Below are 26,089 nucleotides of genomic sequence, written 5' to 3'. Positions count from 1 at the left end.
CTTTCTTCTTTTCCTTTACTGCCTCTTTAACTTCCTGTGTCCACCAGGGAGTTCTGATTTTTTTATCTTTGCACACAACCTCACCACATGCCTCTCTGGCAGAATCAATCAATGTTTCCTTCAAAGTTTGCCACTGAATCTCCAAGGTTTGATTCCTGTTCTCAAACTCTTTCATTTTCTTTTCAATAATATTTCTGTATTTTAGTCTACAGTTTACATCTGAGAGCTGCTCAACTTTTATTCGCTTTAAAACTTTCTTACATGTTATTCTTTTCAATATGAAATTCAATTTTATCCTGCTCAAGACTAAATAGTGATCACTTCCAATTTCAAATCCTCTGTACACTCTGGTGTCCTGCACCAGGGAGAAAACATCACTATCAACAATAACATAGTCAATGAGACTTTTCTTATTCCTAGCCTCTTCTCTCCATGTGAATTTGTGCACATTTTTATGTTGGAACATGGTGTTAGTAATAACCAGTCCATGTCCTGAGCAGAAATCCAACAGATATTTGCCATTATTATTAGCTTTGCTCTTTTCTCCAAATTTTCCCAAAATATTTTTGTATGTCTCACAATCATTTCCTACTCTACTATTTAGATCCCCAACAAGGACCAACTTTTCCTTTTTCATTGTGTCAGTTGCTTTTTCTAAAGCCTCAAAAAATTCCTCCACTTCTACCTTAGTAGAACCTTCTGTGGGACCATAGGCACAAATAAGTCTCATTGTCCAGTTCCCCATTCTCATATTTGCCCACATTACTCTACTTGAGACTGACTGCCATTCAAGAAGATTAGCCTCGTATTTTGTGTTGAATACTATGGCTACTCCTTCTTTTCCTTGATTGTTATTGCCTGAATATAACATTTTGTATTTATTGCTCAGAAAGATCTCACCAGTTTTGGTCTTTTTTGTTTCAGTCACCCCTATTATGTCGATCTGGTACTTATCTAATTCCTCAGCTAGCTCCATTTCTTTGCCATTCAGGCTTCTTACGTTGATAGTACCGATCTTTAACTCTGGTGATGTTGAGTTGGGGTTTGTTTTCAGATTTGTTCCAGTAGCTGACTTTTCGCTGTTCGCCCTGGTTCCCTGGCGAAAACAACGGGGGCCTTGTTTAACCGGGCGAAGCCCCAGCCGGCATGAAATTTATTCATGTTGTACTATCATTTTTTATTTTGGTTTAACCAATAAGAATACAATTTGGTTGGCTAAATCCCAAATTGTCAGCCCATCCTCGTTCGTTCAGTATCAAAGTAGATACCCAACAGGGTGCACCACGAGAAGGTGAGGATTGGACATTAGGTCAGAAGCCCTGGTCGGTTCTCCGCATTCCTTTAAAGGCTATGTGGAGGTCTCCTCTCAGTTATACAGCCTTGACCCTTAAGCACCCCTAAATATGAAGAAGAGAGTACAAATACAAATATGAAGCACATTTTTGACTTAAGTTTGAAAATAGTAAACCACAGAACAAATAAAGATTGGCAGCACACACTGCAAGATATATACATATAACAAACTACATATAAAAATGAAAGGCAGAATAATTATTGACAGAATGGAGCCTATGGATGGCAGGAGACAAAGAAAGATCAAGGAAGAAATGGCAAGAAATTGGTAGGATTGATGGAATACAATGGATGAAAAAAGCTGAAAATAGAATAGAATGAAGAAAATTGGAGACCTTTTGTTCATCAATGGACTGATCCAGGCTGAAGACAAAGAAGATAGAACAAGTAAAATATTTTGGGTATTTAAGTATACTTTTTAGTGAAAGTGGCATATTAAACATGGAAATTGCTATTATTATTATTATTATTATTATATAATATTATTATAATATATTATATAATATATAATATTAAAATAATATTAATATTAATATATTATAATTATATTAATATTAATAATATTATTAATATTATTATTTGGGCGCTAGTGTTGCTAGTGAACGTGGCGGTCGTTTTGAGATATGCTAGAAAAAGTGTTTTTAAATTAAAGTATAGTGTGGCTTTTTGTCTCAAATTGTGCTACAGTTGTGCTTTGGTTGGATACAAGTGTCCTTCAGTGGTGTTATTGTTGAAACTTTGTTGTATATATTGTGTTTCTGCTGCTGTTTATTGCACTACTTCAGTGCATCTAAAGATTGCATCCAACAAGAGACATATATCAGCAGCTGGGAGGACTTCTATACGAAAGTCTGGCGCTGCTTGGATTTTTCGCAGTGGATGCATTGTGGAAACTACTATATGTATGTGCAGAAGAATGTGAAGTATCTGTGGACTGTTTGGCTAAATGAGAAGAATGAAAACGTCGACATATGTGAGAAGTGTTGGGATAGACTGGAGCGATTAGGAATGGAAGCAGACGTTGGGGCCGTAGCAGAAGAGCTTCGGCAGGACTTCACGAAAATGAAAAGTGATCTTCATCTCCTGCAAGAGAAATTGGAAGTGCTCAATAATGAGGTTCTGGAAATTAAAACTGAGTTTAATGTGTTGAATAGAGAAATTAGGACTATGGAGATTACTTTAGCTGAAGTTTAATAAGAACTAAAATAGGATTAAGTAAGGGAGAGTCTTTAGTGAGTGATGAAGTAATAAAAATAGTATAGGAGTGATTGGGAGTCAATAGAATGAAAGCACAAGAGATCTAGAAGAAATGAGTTGTCGTGAAAGTGAGGGAGTAAGTAAAAGATCATTGAAGGAAAGTAATGAAACCAGGAGAGTTATGCTGAATAGTGTAGAAAATGAGGCCACGAGTGATGCTTGTTTGAATTTGAATGAAGTTATGAGTGGTATAATATATGGTGATTCTATGATTAAGGGTATGGAGAGCGGTATGTCTGAGGAGTGCTTGGCTGGTGGAACAATAGACAGAGTGGCTTTAGCAATAAAGAGAGGGCATGATGCAGAAAAGATGATAGTTATGGTGGGTACAAATGAGCTGAGTGGTAGTATTAATTGGGTAGCAAAAGATTTAAGAACATTGTTAGATATTGTGAAGAAGAAAAGATAGTGCATGTGCTGCCTCGTTTTTACAATTATGAGTTAAGTAAATGAACGATGATAATGAATGATATGATTGCAAGAATGTGTCAAAAGAGAGGTCTGGAATTTGTTGATGTCTGGAGTGTGTTTGAAGGCAAAAGACAGCTGTATGCAAGAGATGGGAATGCATCTGAACATGGAAGGCCATAAGAGATTGAAGAAGTTACTGTTTTCTGAATAAGTTGAAGTAATTGGGCAGGGAAACTAAAATTGAAAAGGTTGAGTGCAAGAGGGAGAAACTTATGCAGTGAATGTATATTTGCTGATCCTTATTTGTGGAATAAATTGCAGAATAGAGTGATAAAAATCGGCATGGGACTACTGAAATTAGTGACATTTATCAGTTCCAAAGCTGGTACAAGAACTAAAAGGAATCTGCAATTTTCGTATACTAATGCAAGAAGCATTCGAAATAAGAGGGAAGAATTTTTGGCATTAGTCGGTGCAATCTCACTAAAAGTTATAGGCATTAGTGAAACTTGACTGTCAGCAGAAGATGTGATTACTGGAACTGAATGTGATGGGTACAGTATTTTCAGGGAGGATAGAGAAGATGGAATGGGGGGGAGGGGTACTGTTGATGATAACTGATGAATTGCAGCCGAAGAAAGTAGTATATCAAGAGGATAGATGTGTGAATGATAGATCATTTGAGGTGGTCTGGTGTGAAATAGTGACCAACGCAACCAAATATACAGTTGGTTGCTGCTATAGGCCAGGGAGTAATATTGAATTCATGCATCAGCAAATTAGTGCAATGAATACAGGGTTAGTGATTATTATGGGGGATTTTAATTATGGTGATATCAATTGGAAGGAGGAAATATCACGTGGCAAAAAGGAAATGGAATTCCTACACTTTCTAAGAGACAATTACTTGAAACAGCACAACTGAAGGGACTCATGGTGTGAGAGAGTTTTGGACCTGGTCACTGGTTCAGAGGACATATGCATAAGTAAGGTGTCCTCATTACCTCCAATTGGTGAGAGCAATCATGTGGTATTGACTTGGGAGGTTGCAAAATTTGTGGATTTCTCTCTTAAGAAGGGGTGTGTATATATATATATATATATATATATATATGGAACTACAAGTTAGGTAATTATAACAAGCTTCGGAGTGAGCTTACAGCCATCCCATGGCAGAACATATTGCAGGGAAAAGATGTTACCTGTGCATGGGATAAAATCAATGGGTATCTGAGGAAGGCAAGCAATATCAGAATGTATTCCCATGGTCAGGAAGACAAACAAGGTTGGCGTTAGATGGAAGAGTAGTAGTATCAGGCTTGATCTGCATAAAAAGAAAATGTTGTGGAGAATTTACAAGGAGAAAGGCGATCAGTACACCCATGAGCAGTACAAGGCTCAAGCTAGGAAGGTTGCCAGTATAGTAAGAAAAGCTAAATTAGATTATGAGAAGACCTTAGCCAAGGAAATCAAGGGTTATCCCAAAGAGTTCTTCCTCTGCATGGCAAGTAAAAGGAAGAATGACTTTGGAAGGATAACCTTAGTGGGTGCTGATAGTATTAAGGTGACCAATTCAGATGTAATAGTAGTATTACTGAGTGATCACTTTTCAAAGGTCTATCACCCAAATGAGGATATCTCTGTACCTGTAGCAATAACTAATGTGAGAACTGAAGTTAATAAATCAGAGGTACTTAGTATATTGCAGAATTTAAATGTAAACACTGCTGTAGGTTTAGATGGAATATCAGCTCGGGTGTTGCGTGAATGTGCAAAGGAATTGTCAATGCCTCTTACTTGGTTATTTAACTCAAGTTTGAACTCTGGTATGGTCCCTAGGGAGTGGAAGGAAGGCAAAATAGTTCCTTTGCATAAAGGTGGCTCTAAGTCTGTGGCAGTTAATTACAGACCAATCACCATCGTGGGTGTGGTAGTAAAAGTATTGGAAAAGTTGGTTAAAGACAGAATTCAAGAATAGGTGGATCAGAATATGATACTCTATAGGGACCAACATGGTTTTGTTAAAGGTCGATCCTGCTTTAGCAGGATCGACCTTTAACAAAACCATGTCATTCTATTATAAAAAGTTAATTTATTAACTTTTTATAATAGAATGACATCTGAGCTGGACAAAGGAAATGGCTACACAGTGGTACTTCTGGATTTTGCTAAGGCTTTTGACAGGATACCCCATGGAATACTGTTGTGCAAATTGGAGCAGATGGGGATGGATACTAAACTGGTGATATGGATAAGAGAATGGCTCAGGGAGAGATACCAGAAAGTGGTGTATGGAGCAGCAGAGTCCAGGATTAGGCAGGTGACCAGTGGTGTGTGCCTCAGGGCTCTGTGCTTGGACTGTTATTGCTTAATTTGTACATAAATGATATAGGAAATGGCTTGAAGGAAGATATTCAGTTGTCTGTTGATGATGTAAAGTTGGGTAGCGCAATAAAAAATCAAGCTGATGTTGAGAGTTTGAAGGATGATTTAAATAAGCTGGAAAAATGGGTAAAAGGTAATGGATGTCAGTTCAATGTGGAAAAGTGTAAAGTTATGCATTTTGGGATTAAAAGATTACCAGCTGTGTACTACATTGATGGAACGGTACTCCAAGAGATTGATGAGGCTAGAGACTTAGGGGTGTTGGTGGATAGGGGAGATGAAGTTCAGAGGACACATTGCTAAAGTGTCCAAGATTGCACATAGGATTACTTGGTTATTGAAGAACACACTAACCTCCAGAGATAAAGAGGTTATTATTTCCCTTTATAAAGTGTTGATACTTCCACATTTGGATTACTGTGCTTAAGTCTGGTCACTTGGATTCCTTGGAGATGATGAGGTTGTGGAGAGGGTTCAGAGGAGAGTGACTAAGTTGATGAGTGATGTAAAAAATGCTCCCTACATTGATAGATTGAGAGCGTGTGGATTGCAGAGGTTGGTTGATAGGCAGAGAAGAAGGGATATGATAGAAACATTTAAATTATTAAAAGGTTTTTATAAGAATGATTCAGGGGAAATATTTGAGCTGTGTGATAGTGATGGAAGAACCAGAGGTCATCCCTGGAAATTAAGGAAAAGTGTGGTTAACAAGGGTGTGAGAACGACGTTTTTCACCTGGAGGGTGGTGAATGAGCGGAATGCATTGCCTGACTCCGTTGTGAGTTCTTCGTCTGTAAATGAATTCAAGAAGAGATATGATAGATATTGTTTTGATAGTTTGGGTCTCCCGCGATGAGTCTACTGACTCCATGGAGATACCTGCAATAATAATAATTATTATTATTGTTATTATCTGAGACCTCCAGGGAGTAAGGACTCATTGAGGAAGGCTATAAATCATCCAAACCAGCTATCATACCTTCCCTTAAATTCATTTACACTAGATGCACTCAATACCCTAAAGGCAAAGTATTCCACTCACTCACTGCTCTCTGGAGAAAAAACCTGGTTCTTATCCTTTTCTGACTGTGAACAAATTTAACTTCCATGGATGCCTGTGTTCTCTCTCCCCACCTTACATATAACGAAAAATTTCATCAGACAATATCCTGTAACAGCCATTTAAAAGTTTATAGACCTCTATCATATCACCACTCTTTCTCCTGTTAACCAGAGTCTGCAATCCACATACTCGCAATCTGTCCTCATAATCTAAATCCCATAATTCAGATATAATCTTTCTAACTCTTCTTTGCACCCTTTCCACATCTTCTTTATCCCCTTGGAACCGAGTGACCAAATCTGTGCACAATAATCCAGGAGTGGTCTTATCAAAAGCCTTATAAAGAGGCAAAATGACTTCCTTATTCTTCTTACACTTCAACATCAATCAGACTACATTCCTTCAGTTTGTCCTCATAAGCAAAATTTTCTAGGTGAGGTAAGTTGCCCACTAAAATTTTTTTCAACTATATTTACTATCTCCATGAGTAAGTAAAGTTATCTTCCCACTTTACTTTTTTTTTCTACAAGCAAGCATCCTGAACAGTGCAGTTATCTGATGTGATGACTCAACCATCTTAGTGATGTGGCTGATAAATTTGAACTCCCCATTATCATCCCTAAGTTTCTAGCTTCATTAATGACTTGCAGCAAATTCTCACTAATATAATACTCAACCAGTAATGTCCTCATCCAAAATGTATAATCTTGCACTTAAAACTGACACATTATTATTTGATTATAGCATCAAATCAGCCTGCAGGGATTATATATCAAAATGTCCCTTTAAGAATATTATTATGAAAAGCATCTTGTATATAATCACTTCCTTATCATCCACTCCAACTTTGTATTATAAGCAAATTTTCCTGCATTCCACCTACTTTTGTTCTATGGAACAGCCTTTCCCATACTGTTTTTCCCAAGGAATACAACCCTCAGTTTTCTAAGAAACTTGTTAGATCCTTTCTTTCTCCTTATCTACTTGCCTCCCCCTCCCACCTCTCACAACTGTTGTGTTACAGGTCCTGTGATTCCTTGTGTGTGATCAATATAAAAAAAAAAAATAATTGGATATTACCCTCTAGACCTGGCTTGTCCAACACGTGGCCCTCATGCGGCCCAGGACGGCTATGAATGCGGCCCAACAAAAAACCATAAACTTACAAACTTTATGAGATTGCGACTAAAAATACCATTAATAATACTACAAATACAATTTTAACATGCTATTAATTTATAAGCGATGAATTTTGAATTTAACACATTCTTTAGCAATGAAAGATTGATAAAATCATTCTCAAATAATTGTATTATTCAAAATTGCCACCCATGCGAGTAGTTACTTCTCAACATAATAAATGGTGAGCTAGCGCTCTTGCTTCCTACTTTTACCATGCAATAGATGCCTCTCTATGTGTGCCATGGGTATGCTGGTATGGCTTTCAACGTGCAATTGTAAACAGTCAAGTTGACACCGAAGAAAGGGGTGCAGACATTACGTGTGTTTGTGGCGATTTGGTGAGTAATTTTTTTAGTACTAAAAATTTGACGATTTGGTGATTATTAAACCTTGCTTTCTAATTTTCAATCTATTTTTTTTTTAAATTCCAGCATGGCTTCCACATCATCTCCAAAGAAAACCAAACCAAAAAAAAAAGAAAAATTATAGAAGAAGGAGAATTGTTCAACGAAAAGTGGACAGGTGACTACTTTTTTGTTGAGGCAAATACTAAGGCAATCTGCTTAATATGTAGAGAATTTGTGTCAGTTTTCAAGGACTACAATTTGAAAAGGAATTATACGCAAAAACATGCTGCGAAATTTAGTGCGTATCAAGGAATGTGTCATAAAGACAAAATAGCGGAACTGAAAAAAAGTCTATCATCTCAACAAAGTTTTTTTAAAAAAATAACAACTGAAACAGATTCTATTGTAAAAGCTAGTTATGTGGTTGCAAACCGGATAGTAAAAAAATTAAAACCGTATGCTGATGGCGAGTTTATTAAGCAATGTATGGAAAGCGTGGCAGATATAATTTGCCCTGATAAAAAAGGGGATTTTTCTAAAATCAGTTTGTCTCACCTGACTAAAGCCAGGCGAATTGATGAAATAGGAAAATCTATCAAAAAAGGTTTGGAGAGTAGAACTACTAATTTTAAATTTTATGCTTTGGCAATAGACGAAAGTACTGATTCCACTAATACAGCTCAATTGGCAATTTTTATTAGAGGTATCGATGACAAATATATCATCACTGAAGAAATGGCTTCTTTAGTGCCATTAAAAGACACAGCTAAATCAAGAGATTTATACAAAGCAGTGAAAAATACTTTAAAGCGATTTTCTTTGTCCTGTGAACATATCTGGTATAGCTACTGATAGTGCCCCGGTGATGATAGGTAAAAGAGATGGACTTGTAAAATTAATAGAAGACGATGCAATTGCCTCCCAAAATTTATGTATGATGAAATATCACTGCATAGTACACCAAGAAAATTGATGCACAAAAGCTTTAAAGATGGATAACGTCATGCAGATTGTCATCAAGGCTGTAAATTTCATCAGGGCCAAGGGATTGAATCATCGCCAATTCCAGGAATTCCTTAAATTTATGGATGCTGACTATGAGGAAATCATTTACTTTTCGGAAGTAAGATGGTTAAGTCGAGGTAAAATGTTGAAAAGATTTTATGATTTGCGAAATGAAATCAAGTCATTTATGGAATCAAAAACAAAATTTGTGCCAGAACTTGACGACGAAAACTGGCTCACAGATTTGGCATTTTTAGTAGACTTGACCGCTCATTTAAATGAGTTAAACATGCATCTTTAAGGTGAAAACCAACTGATCAATACAATGTTTCAAACTATAACAGCGTTCGAAATGAAACTGAAACTATGGCAATCTCAAATTAAGGCAAACAATTTTATGCATTTCGACACGTTGGCTAAACACGGTCCTGTGAAGAATGAAAAATATGCAGTCTTACTTTTCGATCTGATACAGGAATTTGAGAACAAGTTTCAAGCTTTCCGGAAAAATCATCAATCTTTTGGTATATTTGCGACTCCATTTTCAGTCGACATAAACATATTACCTGCCAATTTTCAAATGGAATACATAGAGCTACAATCTGACATTCAACTTAAAGAAAAATTTGATCGTGCCTGTTTACTGGACTTCTATAAGATATATCTTCCCAGAGAAAAATATCCCTTGCTTCACAATCATGCCTTATTCATGTCATCGCTATTTGGAAGCACCTACATTTGTGAGCAGCTATTTTCAAGGATGAAGCACACGAAGAATAAAACTAGAACCAAAATATCTGATGAGCAATTCTCAGTGAGTTCTTTGAGAACTCACTGAGAATTGCAACTACTTCCATCGAACCAAATATCGAAGCATTAGTGTCCGAAAAAAAATGTCAAACATCTCACTAATTTCATGTTGCTATCTTGTCTTTTACTTTTATAATAAAAAATTCATGAATTAATGAAGTTTAAATTACTTAAATATGTTAACTATATATTCTACGTTTTTTGCACATCAACTATCATTAGTGTATTTTATGTGTGGCCCAAAACAACATGTCTTCTTCCAATGTGGCTCAGGGAAGCTAAAAGGTTGAACACCCCTGCTCTAGACCATCTCAACTTCATTAATATAAACAGCAGCAGCAGCCCAAGCACAGAACCTTGTAGTACATTATTAGTCACCTTCCTTCTCTTAGACTCAGCACCTCTATACACAACTGTTTTGATAAATGTCAGTGAGTCGTGCTCCTATCCATATCGTAGGTCTACTTTGTATACCCATCCTTGTGTGTATAACTACCTCCAAGTGGAATCCTGTCCACATGGAGGCAGTTATACTGCTTTGGCAAAGTTCAGTAGTATAGCTGTATATCCATTTCCCTTTGTTCTTCAATCCATCTGCTAAAACATGAATAAATTGATTAAGTGCCATTCAACCACTTACAGATGGAGATCCTAACTAGTATCTTCAATGACCACTTCTGAGACATGAGTCTCCAACTGGCTGCATCAATCCTGAAGCTCCACCCTTGTATAATGGAATTATCTTACCTTCCTTTACCTATTAGGAATTGTGTTCATGTTGAGGCTCAAGTTACATCACCACATTAGAGCACTACCAATTTTATTATGTATTTCTTTGACACTTATGTTGATATCCCATCTTAATCCGACATCCAACTCTTACCTCTACACTCATCCATTTCTATCCAACAGTATAGTTCTTCCTCAGCATCCACAAAACTAATGGATGTGTAAAGAATGTATACTTTACTAAAGGTGAATACTTAATAACAGCTATTTCTAGTGCATCCAACATTCTATCATCTGCATTTGCTAAGGTTACTTTTACATAGCCATTCTTTTACTTGCCACACAACAAACAAATTCTCTGAAATTTCCTTTAGGCCTCCTCAACTAACTTTTTTCATAGCATGGCAACATCCTAGATGCCATGGCCATCAGTCTCTTGGTCTGTTCTTTATACTGCTCCTGAGCAGTATAAAGAATGTGTTTTTTTTTTGTTTTTTTTTTTGCAACTTTCAATGTAATGCTGATTTGTCTACCATATAGTTTCTCATGCCAAGGCACTACTTCAAGATGCTCTCACCTGGCTTATGTTTACAGATCACATTTTTTAGTTTTTAATATAGGAAGTGGCAAATTATTTGGGAGTTCTAAGTAAGATCAAAACTCTCACAAAATTTGTAATTGATTAGGCATATACAAAAATTTGATTGTATATCAAAATGTCCCTTTAAGAAGATTAGCATAGCTACTGTGAAAGGATGACATGCAATTTATTTTGGATGGATATGAAACTGGTTATGTGGATATGATGGTGGCTGATGGACAGATACCAAAAAGTGGTATATGAAAGAGCAGAATCCAGGAGAATGGAGGTGACTAGTGATGTGCTGCAAGGTTCTGTGCCAGGGCTATTGCTGTTTAATTTAATTTGTACATAAATGATATAGGAGGTAATCTGAAAGGAAATATTCAGTTTATGCTCATAATGCAAAATTGGGCAGAGCAATAGTTAATCAAGGCAATGTGGAGAGCTTGCAGGATGATTTAAATAGGTTGTCAGTATGGGCAAAAATAACGGGTATCAGAAAACATCTCTGCCAGGATATGTAAAATGAGGCTCTTGGTCTGCTTGGTCAATTGCTATTTATTTCAAAATTCTAGGCTGTATTACTAATTAAATACCTTATAAAGCATGATTACTGTTGTGGTTTGTAATAAAAGCACAGTATAAATTTATATTGCGACAACAATAATAACATATTGTGATGTGGCTTTTATAAAAATTTACAAATAAATTACAGACTTACAGAGCAGCACATATGCATCAAGTTTCTGCTTCAAAGTGAGAAATCTCACATCTGAATTGTTAAAACTAGCTTTTGGAGAAGAAAAAATGAGCAGAAATGAAGTCTAATGATCATGGAATGAGAAAATACAATGACAAATAAAATGAAGAATATGCAGAACCAATTAAGGAGGACTATGAAAACAAATGCATTGCTATCCACAAATTAGCAAAACTTAATGACCTAAGATGTGGCACAGTGAAGAATGATTTTTCCACCACAATAATGCTCCTACTGATCTTGCTTTGTCTCTGTGCAATTTCTGACCAAATATAGTATGATTGTTATTTCATACCCTCTTACTTCCACAAATTTGGCATCATGTAACTATTTTTCCTAACCTGAGATATGGTTATGTGTAAATAAAATAAAGAAAAATTAATATCATTATGATTCAAACAAATTCATATGCTATGCCTGCTGAGTTCAAAACACAGAATTTCTGCAAATGTTCAAAACAATAACAAGACTGGGCTCAATGGATCAAGTCACAAGGGAAGCAATTTAAAAGGTACAGCACACAAAAGTAACTGCATCCATTACCTTTTATCACACCTCATTTAAAAATATATATATTATTTTTGCTAAAACATACCGATTTATAAGTGCTGAACGCCTGCGTTTCTTTCCTACAAAATACTGCAGGAAATCATCTTGAAAGTAATTCTGAGTGACCATGGAATATTTACTAACAATGCTACTATCATTTGTGCCCTGGACCTAAAAAACAAATAATAATGATAACTTGATAAAACTAAAAAGAAAAAGTAATAGCAGTAAAATAATCAATTTGGATTAAATAATTGATAAGAGCAATAAATCAGATAATGTTCATAAAATTATAACTTAACCAAACTTAAATGCACCAATATAGCAGTGTTTTTTAATAGGAACACATCTCCTAAGAAATTTTGGCTAGTCACAGACAAGAATTTACATCTTTGTTTCTATCCATGTTCTGGCTAAGGATTAGTACAAAGGTTCATAGGCAAACTGAAGTCTACACATGATATTAACAATCATCGCAGGTCTTTTATACTAAGAGCAACAATGGCTAATAGCTGTTACAGGTATCTGCTATATGTGATAGGCAATCATTTAATGTAAAGAATATTATTATTATTATTCAGGCCTCCATGGAGTCAAAAGACTCATCGTGGGCGGTCCTTCCTAATGTTATCTTTTGTCATGTTGTTGTCGGGTCTGCACCATTGTTACGTTTCTACCCTTGCTCATTGTTATATCTTTTATCTTTATCCTTTTTTATTATTCTTTGCATGCTTTACTTTCTTATATATACTTTGGCTTCTATCTGCTATCTTTAACTTCATGCATCCCTAAATCGTCTATCTTACTTGAATATGTGATCTTATCGCTTATCTAGCAAATTTCTCAATTTTGGGCCCCCAGAAATACCTGTTCCATGATCACTATAAGCTATCCTTATTCACTGAGGCAAATTTATTTACTGTGCCAGCCTGGGCCTTAAGGGTAGAGTTTAACTCAGCCTAAGGATAGTTATAGGGTATCAGGTGCTACTAATATCATTTACTATAATTCAGAAGCCTTAGGTTTTCTAGTTTATTTGCAGTCGTGCCCCTTTTCTCTGTTAATTGGGATATCCCTGCACACATATATGATCACAGGTTCGAAATTTTTATGAAGGGTCAGGATCAGTCAGCATGGTCAGAAATACAGGCATGAAAGGTATCAAACAATTTTAATGAATTCATTATTTAATATAATACAGGAACAAAACAATTAATTATACTAAGTTAAACTCTTACTTTCCTCTCACTCTCTCGTTCTTAAAAATAAACATTGATTTCTAAATCTTTACAATTCAATTTTCTCAACTTATTTGACATTTTAGTTTACAACTCATTAGGCCAGCTAGGCATTTAGCACATAATATTTTCCCTTGAGTGGATCACGACAAAATATCAAATAAACGAATAGTTCTTAAAATTCAGTCCAAAGGTATAGAGTTATTCACATAAATTTCAATTCTTCATACTTCCTTTTATCACATATTTGAAACACACTCTTTTCCGTACTGTTAGTCAATTTCTCTAAAAGGGGCTAGAACATATGAAAGTACTTATCAACACTGTTTTGGTTTTTCTCTCCGTCCTTCCTTCTTTGTGAAGAATCTGGCTATCTTGATTCTGCCACCACGTGGGATTCATGTACTCTTCCTGAATTGGGTGCTGTTTCTTTGCCATGGATTTACGTCAACGCTTCTTCTCATTGACAGCCTACATTTGATCATGCTGTGCTCTGTGGCGGTGCCATGCTGGAACTTCTCAAAGGTCAGCTCTTAAAAATAAGAACTAAACCACGATGAACACTTGTAGCACACGGTGAGAATACAGAAACAAACAAAATGGGGGGGGTCTCTCCGTATTGCGGGTTTTGTTCGCTCCCCAAGAGCGCCACCATTCTGAGTTTGATTTCTCCTATTGTCCTGCCAATTGGTCCCCGACTGGGTGACCTCACCAATCCTCATACGGGGCTTTCTAATTCCGGGAATGTATGCATCATGAAATTTTCTCAGATGTAACACCCACGGGTGCTTACGCTACTCTTGTAGCGTTTTGGCGACCTTTGCCCCATCCTGCCGAATTATTGGCATTCTTTTACTTGTAGAATATAACTGAAAATTTCTCTTATAATTGCCCCTTTTTGCTGACTTACATTTACATTTGATATATAATTACATTAACTTCATCTTAAACAGTTCTAAATTTAATTTGCAAGATGTTATTTCCTATAAAACATGGTCACACTGTGCTAAATGATAAGTATGCTTATTTAATTTATGTTTACTGTTAGACTCTGGAAGGGAAACCTTATTTAGAGTGAGGTAGCCCATTTCAGATCTAACATAAGAAACACAAAGTCTATCATACCACTCCTTTAACTCATTGACCGTTCTCGCTCTCACCACTCCATCAGGCAATGCATTCCATGGTTAAACCACTCTCCATGCAAAGAAACCATTCCTCACCCTCTTGCTCACAGATTCCTTTCGTAACTTCCAGGGATGGCCTCTTGTCATCACTCCTTCCCACTGTTCAACCAAGCGAAAGAACTACCCAGTGTCAGATAAATCAGATAATATTCATAAAATTATAACTTAACCAAACTCCTTCATAAAGAGAGTTTCATATTCAAACAACATACATACAACAGTGAAATACTATTTTATTAATAGCATTACCAAATATCTCATTTTACATCCATAAAATATATCAGCAAGTGTTGAAAAACAATAATAGAAATTTAAAAAAAGAACAGTGAAGATGTGTAAGTTACACATATTATATAATGTTATACATTTCATATTCCTGTTTGTGCAATTTGTAACAACGTGCATAACCATTTGTGCAATTTGTAAGTTTAATTGTAACCAAGTGAAAAATTTCCACATCTGTTTCTAATTCAGAAAATTTTAAGGTAATACACCTTTTTACTGTTTGTATGGGAAACATATGACTTCTGCATTAATTTAACCTTGATATCTCTTCTGGATCTGGCTTCCACTGATGAGACCTCAATAGTCTTGCTTCTGCCCACTGATGATACCTAGGAGTTTTGGCAGGATAAGTACTTGGTTTTCTTTCCCTTGTTTTTCACTTAGATATTTTAATTTTATATTATTGATGCTAGTGGTGGTTCCACCCTACACTTGTTGAAGAGATCCTGTCTCCTCATAAAACGGTTGTGCAGTTAATGTCTGTATTGCAGGATTACTTTTTGGCTGTATCACAGCCACCATTTTAAGTGGTACAGCTAAAGCATTTCTTGGTAGTATAGAATTGTTTCTATATCACGAAATTATTTAATTTTCAGTCTTATGACTGAAAGGCTTCTCTTATAATCAAATACAGAGTCTATAGTTTGCTTGTTTTTGTTTTTTTTTCCTAAGATAATGATGCCAATTCTTCCAAGGGTGCAAAATTTAGAAATTGAAGTTCCAGATGTAAAGAAGTGAGACAAGTGACTAAGGTTTTAAAAGTGATAGTAGGGGTAACAATATTTATTATTTAATGCCGTACAATGGAGTAGAGAGAAATATTTAATTGTAGTTAAAGATGTGGAAACCAGAAATAAACTAATACATGGTTTTACATTCCAAGGTAGCACAATAATTCTTGTAATGGTAGAAAGGTGGGTTAAAGCAGTACAAATCGAGAGATTTCCAATGAAATATATAGAAAACAGTAATGAAATTCTTCTGCACACATTCTTGAAATGAGGTCAAATCAGTAACATACGAAAGGGTATGTAAGGTAGAGATCCAAACTGTTTTTCTGGTGAGGTCACCTTCACAATGAATATAAAGACATCCATACCAACTTTTGTCGACATTGGTATAACTCAAGTTATGGCGAGCAATCTGGCAGTGCCTACATTGTGGTTCATACAATCACAGAGAGATTTAACATATTGCTAATCAGTGTCTCTCTTAAACCATGTTCTGATATGAGAAAGTTCTGAACATTGCGCTACTACCTGTCCTTTTTGAACTTTTGCTCTTAAACCCTGTTCTGATATGAGAAAGTTCTGAACATTGCACTACTACCTGTCCTTTTTGAACTTTTGCCAAAAGAGTGGAAGAACTGGTGAAGCCAATTAGAAAAGTGTATATGTCAGAGAAGCATAAAGAAGAGTTCCCAGACCTTCCAATTTAGTCTAATAAAGATGACACTTTCAAACAAACTATACTTGGTAAAATCACAAAAAGTGCATGACAAAAATCAGCCAGAAATAATTGCAAAAATTGCACTTATTTCTGGCAGAACTGCAGGAGACACTTTTCCAGTCAAATATGGATGTTGAAATGACTAATAATGAACAACTGAACAGATACAAGACCAAATGAAAAAAAATCAAACTGTTTTATGAGGAGAAATCAGAGAAGAAACAGAAAAGCAAGTACGATATCTGAAAGAATTTAATTTGCAGACAAGATCATCAAAAAAGAAAAGAATTAACAAAAAAAACTGAGGATAAACAAATTAAAAAATTAAAACACAAACAAAACAAAGGAACAAAATCTAAAAGAAGAAGAAACAATAAAAAAATGTAAAGATGAAGACTGTGGATCATCAAATGAAGAACTTCTCAGGCTCAGAAGAGTTTATAGATAATGAGGAATCACCTCATACTGATAAAGGGAAAAAGAGAGATATAATTGACATGTTCACTGCCAACTACGAGTATACTCGTAGTTGGAATATGAGCCTCACAAGCCAACTACGAATATACTCATATGCCGATTACTGACCTCCTATGCCAAGCACGAGTTAACCCTTGGTATAAGTACCTTAATTTGGACCCTTCACTTGTGAATAAAGCATGTCTGGGGGGCTTGGTAGAAGGAAAATAATTTCAGCTAAAATATAGTATATTATATATGTGCCTGAGAAGCCAACTACGAATATACTTGTATGTCGATTACCGACCTCCTATGCCAAGCATGAGTTAACCCGTAATTTGTAAATCAAATTAAAACTAATAAAATCAATAAAAATAATAAAATGAAATCAATAAAATAAAAACCAATTTATTCAAATTACGAATGGTACACTTTAAAACAATTTTTCACGCACAATGGTGGTTTTTCCTGGCAAACAGGACAATAATAACATGTTTCGCATCGTTGTTTGTTTGTTTAGTGTAGATACTCGGCATGGCTTTGTCGGGTGATTCTTTTTTTCTGTAGGTGGTAAAATTTCCAAATAATAAAGTTCCCGAATCCTGCTGATATTCTGTGATGCTGTAAGCTCATCCATTCCAACAAAAACTGAGATAAATTGATCTCTAAATTTTAATGCAGTCATTGCATTTCCAGTAATTATATTATAAAATTTCCCTGCATTTTGAATGTATATATCAAAATTGTGTATTGTAAATTTCTTTGGCCATCTAATTGTCTTTCGTAAAGCGGAATAGTAAGAAAGCATTTCATCAGAAAGATCAATGCCTAACATACCCGAATTATAGTCCCTAACGATATTTGGTTTTAAATGAATTTTACCATTCCAATTTTTTGCTTCAACCATTTCAAATTTGTGCATATTTGAAACGGAAAGAACCTCCCTTTTATCCTTCCATTTGCAATGATGAATTCATTAAATTCATCATTGCTCATATTAGCGTAAACTTCTAATTCTTTATCAGTAAGTTTTCTTTTACTGGTCATGGCGAAACTGAAGGTTTTTAGAGACTAGACGCAATAAACACAGTTGTCAGCGCATGTAATATACAGGTGGGTGTGATACGAAATTACACGTAGTTGGCATATGAAACAAAATTTTGTATGATAAGTTGGCTACGAGATTACTCGTAGTGACCTTGAAGACGTGAAAGCGCTTGGCATGCGGGAACAAACTATGCCCAAGGAGCATGGCAGCGAATGTGTTAAAGAAAAAATAATAAAGTTTACTGGTGCAAAGTTTTCTCAGTATGATCATCATCTACATGAAAAGAAAATATCTAGCTTCTAAATCAAAAACATTACCCATGAAATTGAAATAATGGCAAGCAACTGGAAAAAACTGGTAAAGAATTTACAAGAAACAGGCTACACAACTGCTCATTCACAGATTGAAGACCTCATCAGGCTCATCCAAAATTTAGGAGTTAAAGACTTACCAGTGACACTTTTCACTAATCATATCAACTCCCCTTCTGCACTGTCTCATTAAATGTATGAAGATTCCACAGGCCAGTTAAATAAGAAGCTGTATGCAAACTTCTGCTATGCCATAACATCAGGCTTTCATTTCTCCAAGAAGCACACTGCTGCAAATATAAAGATATAAAAACTTTAACCAATAGATATTCCCTTCTTCATTACTGGAGCTTTGGAAGATTTAACAGGGCTGGAGTAAGGGTTTTTATGCTCGTCCCCTCCTTTGGTCATTTTGTGATATCCAAAAGAGATGCAGAAGAAAGAATCCTGCCAATAGACCGGAAATAACTGTGGATTTGTAATAAGATGTGTCGATGTGTAATAAGGTATAAATGTTTATACCTTATTACATGGCTCCATCCAATGGAGCAGTTAGATAAAAATTCTTTCAGGAATTGCAGCCACACTTATGCAGTGCCCACTACATCATACTATCTGAAGATTGGAATTGTATTGAAAAAACCATGCATTAGGCAAAATAGGACACCCCCAGAAGTGGGAATGTGGGATATTCATTAAAAATAAGTTTTGACAATCTCAATTAGCAAACATATGGAGGATTCACAATCCTAAACTCCAGGCTTGCATAAACATATATTGGTACCCATCTTGATCAAATTTATATCTTTTCTTCCCTTATAAATAGGATAATTCAGATAAAACATCTTGATGTCAACATATTGGATCATGATCCAGTTCTACTTAAATTCTACTGCATGGAGCAAGTAAAGATCAATTCTGGACAATATAGACTTCCACCAAATTTCCCATTAATCTTTTCAACTAAACTCCAGACCTACTGTCCAAACTGGAATAATGTTAATTCAACTGGGAAACATGGTTAAATTCAAACAAACCAACCAGAATATGACTGAATGGGGGAAAGGAACACGCTTTCTTCAAAAGAAAAAGTTGAAAGACCTGTCTAAACAGAGAAGCTGGTTTGTAGCAAACCAACACACATCATTGGAAACATCAAAATAGAGCTTGAAATGAAAAAGAAGAAACACGTGGAAGAAATTTTAAAATAGGAATACAGCAGCACATAGCAGACGGTCCTTCACCTGCATTCTTCGATGAACAGTTAACCAAATTCTGCTATAAAAGGACTATCACCCAAATCTGCATGGATGGTGAAGACATGTCCACCTATCCTTGGGTAAATACATCCCTGACTCATTTCAAAAACACTATAAAAATCTGAAGCAATAGTACTCTGGGAAATTATAACTCTTGGAACATTAATGGCTTTCCTGTTAATATCCAAGACAGGCTAGCCAGACCTATTACAGCAGCTGAAGTTACCCAGCCTAAAAAAAGAATGCCAGACAAGGAAATCCTCAGGACCTGAAGGACTAAGAACAGAACTTTAATGTGAGGCCTGGGATTTTATTCTTCCTATTCTAATTACACTGTTTAATTCTTTTCTCTCTATAAGACACATACCAAGTGAATTTGTAGCAAGCCATAAAAAACCTGATTAAGATCATATCTAAGGATAGAACTTCACTGTGGTGCCTGAGATTTTATTCTTCACTATCTAGTTATACTGTTTAATTATTTTTCTCTCTACAGGACACATACGAAGTATTTTTGTAGCAAGCCATACTCAATGCCAGATTAAGGAGAGAGCTGACAGGGCACCCACCCAGGGTGCCAAATGTAGGGGATGCCAAAACTAAGGCTGGCACTGGGGCCTTAGAGCTTGTGCTCCTTCCAAAAATAATGAAAATAATGATTTGCAAAAACCAAATTAAAAAATGAAAGTTTACTTCTGGAAAACATCAATTCACTGTTAGAAACTTCACAAATTTAAAAGCAAGCACTTTGCAGAATATACTTCCAAATACGTGGGTCGCAATGAGAATTTTGCTGACAATTCCTATAACGGTAGCAACAGCTGAAAGAAGTTTTAGCAAATTAAAACTTATCAAAACATATTTGTGATCAACAATGGGGAGTGAGAGATTAAATTTTTTAGCCTTGTTATCTATTGAAAATGCTGTTGCTCAGAAAATAGGCATTAGTGAAAGAATAAAAACTTTTGCAGATTTAAAATAAAGAAAAAATACATCTAAATTATAACTGATTAAATTAAAATTACAGTGAAATCAATAATTTTTGTTTGTAATTATTTTTATTTGTTTCTTTTTTATGTAGTATATCTGAGTGAATAAAAATGATAAGTAGAAATAATGAAGTTATGAAATTATTAATAATTTGAAAAAATACTTATACTTACAATTAGAAAGTACTTAAGTATAAAAAAAAAACTTAAGGGGATCACACAAGGAGTCTGCCCAGAGAGCAAAATTATCTTGGTCAGTCACTGACCATACTGTCCTCATTCTAAAAACTAATAGCGATCATACCTTAATCAACAGCTGGAGACCTACTTCTCTATCTAATACTGACTAAAAGATATTTTTCTGCATTATCAATAACAAGCTCAAAATAGGAATGAGATAAATAATGAAAAGCACACAGGTGTATGGAGTTCCTGGCTGAGCAGTAGAATTTAATCAGTTTCTTCTACATGATCTACCTCTGCCTAGTTAACATGAAAAAGCAGCTAATGACACTGCTATCAATAGACCTTACTGAGCATTTGATAATGTCTAGCATCCCTTTCTGTTCCACATTCTCCAGCAAATTGGCATAGCAAAAGGCTGCTATCCAATATTAAAGGAGTCTATGACAATTCAACTACCTGCTTCCTAGTTAATGGGTTCTTATCAGACCTGATCAAAATTCAAAATGGAGTCATGCAAGGTTGCCCTCTTTATCCTTGCTCTTTGGATTGGTTCTTGAACCTTTCTTGCCAGAAGTTTATAATACATACGGTGTGCAAGGGATAACAGTTCTTTCAACTATGAAGGAAAATAAGGTATTAGCATATGCTGATGATATAGTAAGCACTATGAGGGATAATGATTCTATACATATTTTTTTTGGTATTTTGAAAAAATTCAGCAGGATTAACTGTCAACATTGATAAAACAAAATTAAAACTGTTTTGGAAAATGGAATTTCGGAAGCATTCTCTTTGGACTAATCCCTAACAGAGAACCTCTCGCTACACCTGTAATTCCCTTTTTCACTTACCCAATATTACCAGTTCAAGAACTTATAAAAACATTGAAACCTTAGAAAACTGGAAAACTGAGTCACTTTCCTTTTCTTCTAAAGCCATGGTACCTTAAGATCATAATCTTTCCTGATCTTAAGTACTATTGCTTTCCTGATTTACATAATAAATATTATAGACATTACAGAATCTGAAGAAAAGCATTTATATAGCAAACCTGTGCAAATTTTTGGTCCAGCTGGTACCAAGTTAAAAAGGAATTTTTCAACTATCAAAGAATCATAGAGGATTTGGGCTTCCAGTGTTAAAAATCTGCTATTTAAGCAATACAGTTAAAAATCCAAAAAATATTGCAGACCAATTAAATGTGCAGACCCTTCTCTGGTACTAACTGGGTTTTTATCTCCTGCTATTTGGAGTAAATGATTATAAAGGTCCAAAAGCTGAGATTGTTCCTGAATACTGTAACATTCTGTGTTTAACTCTAAGACTGCTACAACATTCTAGCACATTAATAAAAGCAAAACTTGGTAGATAGAAATCTTTAACCTCTTTCACTGCAAACTTCTACAGTTGAGTACTGACAATAACACTTTGTTTCATAACTTACTGAAATGCCAAGGGTACCCTAATAGGAGGGATCTTGCTTAGAGAACTGCATATAGTCACCATCCAGTATATGTCATCAAATGGAAGTACTTCAACATCAAAGATCCATTTTGTGACATCTGTTACAGACTGGAAACGATAAAGCATGCAGTCTACAGATGCCCTCTTGCCCTGCCTATTTGGAATAGATCTAATGTGTTAGGCATTCCCTTACTTATAACAGAACTGGTTCTTTTTCTGCAGTACATCCTCTCTCTCTTAGCAATAGGAAGAAAATTTTGATTTTTACAATTAACAAATTAAAATATCATTTATGGAAAATTTGGAAAAAACATCGATTTGAAAACCAGCAATATGACATACATATGCTTTACATTATTGTATTATGGAAATTTTACTGTTCAGTCTGACGAATTTTGTATTTAGAAAGAAGCATTCTAGGAGATACCAAATTTTTGACTAGATAGTGTAGACCACCCATATTATGCAATAACCAGGGAGAAATAAAATTCTGTCTATTTTTACTAAGAGAGGTCTTTTAAATGGTTCCATCCTCTTAGTTCACTGTGGTCTTATGATCAATTGCAGCGATGACCACAGAACAATCCCAGGCAGAGAAGGCAGTTAACTATCAAAGAAATATCGAGGATTTGGGCTTCCAGTGTTAAAAATTCTGCTATTCAGGCAGTCAAAGCAGTTAACTTATATAATGCTAACAACCTGGGTATCAGTCATCTTTGCTCTTTAGTTTCAATTGATCTTTTGGTCGTTTAGATGCATGAGATTAGTGAAAAAGAAAAAATGATAGCCTTTGGCTACATGCTGATATCAAAGAGCGGAAGCCTTTTTCCCCCCCCCCCCCTCTCTCTCATATTATACATGTTTGAAAGGATGTGTGCTTTGCATTATGGGATGCTAAGGCAATTAATGTGAGTTCATCAGCCTCTATATAGATGTAGCCTAGTCATGAAGAAGAACTTCATGTGAAAACTTTGTTTGCTTATGTATGGATAAAGGTTTAAACAAGAATATAATTTATTGGCAAGTTTAATTTAATTTGAAACCAAATGAAAAAACTTCTACAACTAGTAGAAGGATGAAACCCTACAGGGTTAAGTATATATTTTAAAAAAATCATTTCATACAATGGAGGATAACAATTTCCCAAATTTTTTTGGGAAATTGTTAATCATCCTTGATTTATCCTCATTTAATGATTTAAATAATTTAACTAAGCTGACATAGTAAAGCTTCGGTATTTTCTTTGAATAAATGTTCAAATTTATAATTTTAGCTATGCAAGGAATTTGGTATCATCCCAATATATCCTATGGCAAATGTTGTCAATTCCATGTTGAACTAGACACCAGATTTATAAGGTTTAATAAGCCAAATATGGCTCTGACATCCTGAAATACATTTTTTAATCTTCCCATTTGACCAAAATAAGAAAAATTGCAAAAACATAGAACTAGGTAAATACCAGGATAGCAGCAGAATGTTCCATTTTCTCACAGTTTGTCTTATTTCAAAATATCATGGCCACATTCAGCTTATCAAAGCTTATACATCTGATTTGGTTCAACAAGGAATTAACAACACTAGCCACAGGATCCAGTGAGAAAATGCCAAACTCTTGCATAGCAGTAATCATAAATTTGAATGTTTATTCAAAGAACATGCTTAGCATTAGTCAACCTCAAACTGTATGACTGCCTTTTTATTCCAAAAGTTTGGAAAACTGTTATCCACAACTGTATCAAATATTTTTTAAATATGTATATACTTAGATGGCTAACATACTTTCAGTTGAAAAGGCCTTATAAAGATCCTTTGTTTGCTTGTTTGTTTGTAATCCCATACAGGATTCAAACCCAGATTTTTTCAACTAAATGTCATGGTTATTATTGCACTATAGAAGAAAAAAAAATTTTTTTTAATAATAATCTCACCAACAAAAACTAAAACACATTGTCTTTTCTCTACCATTTCGCATCTCAAATAAGCAGGGCGGTGCAACTACTAGAGATTTATTTTAACTTCTTTATTTAGTGCAACAATAATTACATGTGACAATTTCATCTACAGACTTAAATTTATTTAAGCATACTGTTTACTTATACTTAACTTATAGGTCTGTAGCCTGGACATACCACTTATAGAAATTCAGCAGATGTATTTCTATACATATATATACAAGGTGGTTCAAAATTCCATGTACAAACTTTGAGGGGAGGTAGAGAACATCAAAATCAACCATATTCACATAGGAAAGGATGACCGGAAATGCCACTGGAAGGTACTAATAGGGACACAAAGATACAGAAATAACACAAGGCAGTAAGTAGTGTAAAAGCTTTATTAGATGTAACTGAACAGTTCAATAGTAGTTGGATACATAATATGGTTTCATGGTACATGTCTGCCATCTTGCTCGAAGACAAGATTAATGATGGAAAAAAGAAGTACTGGATTGGATTCCACAAGAGGAAAAATGAAAAAATGACTGCGCTGCTGACCTAAATCATGGCAGATTGATGATGTCATCAGATTTTCAGGAGTGACATGGGAAAGGAGAGCCATGGACAGACAGTTTTGAAGTAATCTTGGAAAGGCCTTCATCCAGCAGTGAATTGACAATGGCTGATGATGAAGGCGCGCGCACGCACGCACGCGCGCACGCACACACACACACACACACACACACACACACACACACACACACACACACACACACACACACACACACGAGGCGTATCCAGAAAGTATCTATTCAGAATTTACACACACACACACACAGACATACACACACACAAGGAGCATCGAGAAAGTATGGTCCATTAATTTACGGCCAAATAAGATATGGGAGAGGTGTTGCTTGTGTGTGGTGTGTGGGTATAAACTATATATATATATATACACACACACACACACACACATACACTGTCCAATATAAATATTATGACCATTGTCCTAACAGTTCATAGGCTTCCCCCTCTTTTTTGTGAGAACTGTTGCCATGCACCATGGCATAAGGCTTCCATTCGCAAGATCTCTTGATCCACATAATAATCTCAAAAATGTTCCATGAGATTTAAATATGATGACTATGATAATAACTAAAATCACTGCTTTAGGTGTTATTGAAAATATCTAAAGCAATCACCATGATTTGATCAGATAATGTAGAGGTACTTTGCAATATTCATAGTACGGTCTAAGGGTAACACAGCTCTGAGAAATTCTCAGGAAAGCACCTCTCATACCATTACTGCCTCCTGCTTGATTATGCTGGACTGTGATATTGGGGTGAGTCCTCTTGCCATGTTTTTACCCTCTGCCTATCATCCATAGTATAGCTGGAAATAAAACTCATCCTAAAAGGCAACTTTTTTTTTTTTTACATTCTTCAACAATCCAATGATATCTCTCAGATGCAAATGGTAGACAATAATCATCAATAATTAGGCATAATCATGGAGGTCTTGCCTTCATGTCTATATGCTGTGGAGGCCCATACAGAGGAGGAGACATTAAACAGTTTTTCATCTGTGGGCTTACACAAGGTGGGACAACCTGTATTACTATGAGCAGGAATGAGGCATAGGTACCCATCACTGGGCCTGCAATGCTATTCTGCCCAGTATCTGTCCTTTCTTGAAAGACCTTAACTATAGCACTATGTGAAAAAGTCTAGAATATTGGCATTTCCTGGATACTACACCCTTTAAGCCTTTATCACAGTCTGTCAGATCACTTCCCTTACTCAGTTGGCCATTCCACCCTGCTTGGAATGACCAGCTG

General features: G+C 35.5%; 1 protein-coding gene across 1 annotated transcript in view; it reads right to left on the bottom strand.

The window, feature by feature from the left end:
* LOC150102350 (tRNA wybutosine-synthesizing protein 4-like) overlaps window positions 1-26,089 on the bottom strand; it is a 182,441-nt gene that overhangs the window by 140,586 nt on the left and 15,766 nt on the right. Inside the window, exon 4 of the mRNA XM_090399562.1 lies at window positions 12,481-12,605. Within this exon, the coding sequence (XP_090255688.1) occupies window positions 12,481-12,605 (125 nt within the window). The remainder of the gene's footprint in view (window positions 1-12,480; window positions 12,606-26,089) is intronic.

This window comes from Typopeltis vanoorti, chromosome 10, assembly GCF_054136105.1.
Source record: "Typopeltis vanoorti isolate ZY-2024b chromosome 10, IOZ_Tvanoo_1.0, whole genome shotgun sequence".
Lineage (NCBI taxonomy): Eukaryota > Metazoa > Arthropoda > Arachnida > Uropygi > Thelyphonidae > Typopeltis > Typopeltis vanoorti.
This window is presented reverse-complemented; position numbering and strand designations above follow the sequence as displayed.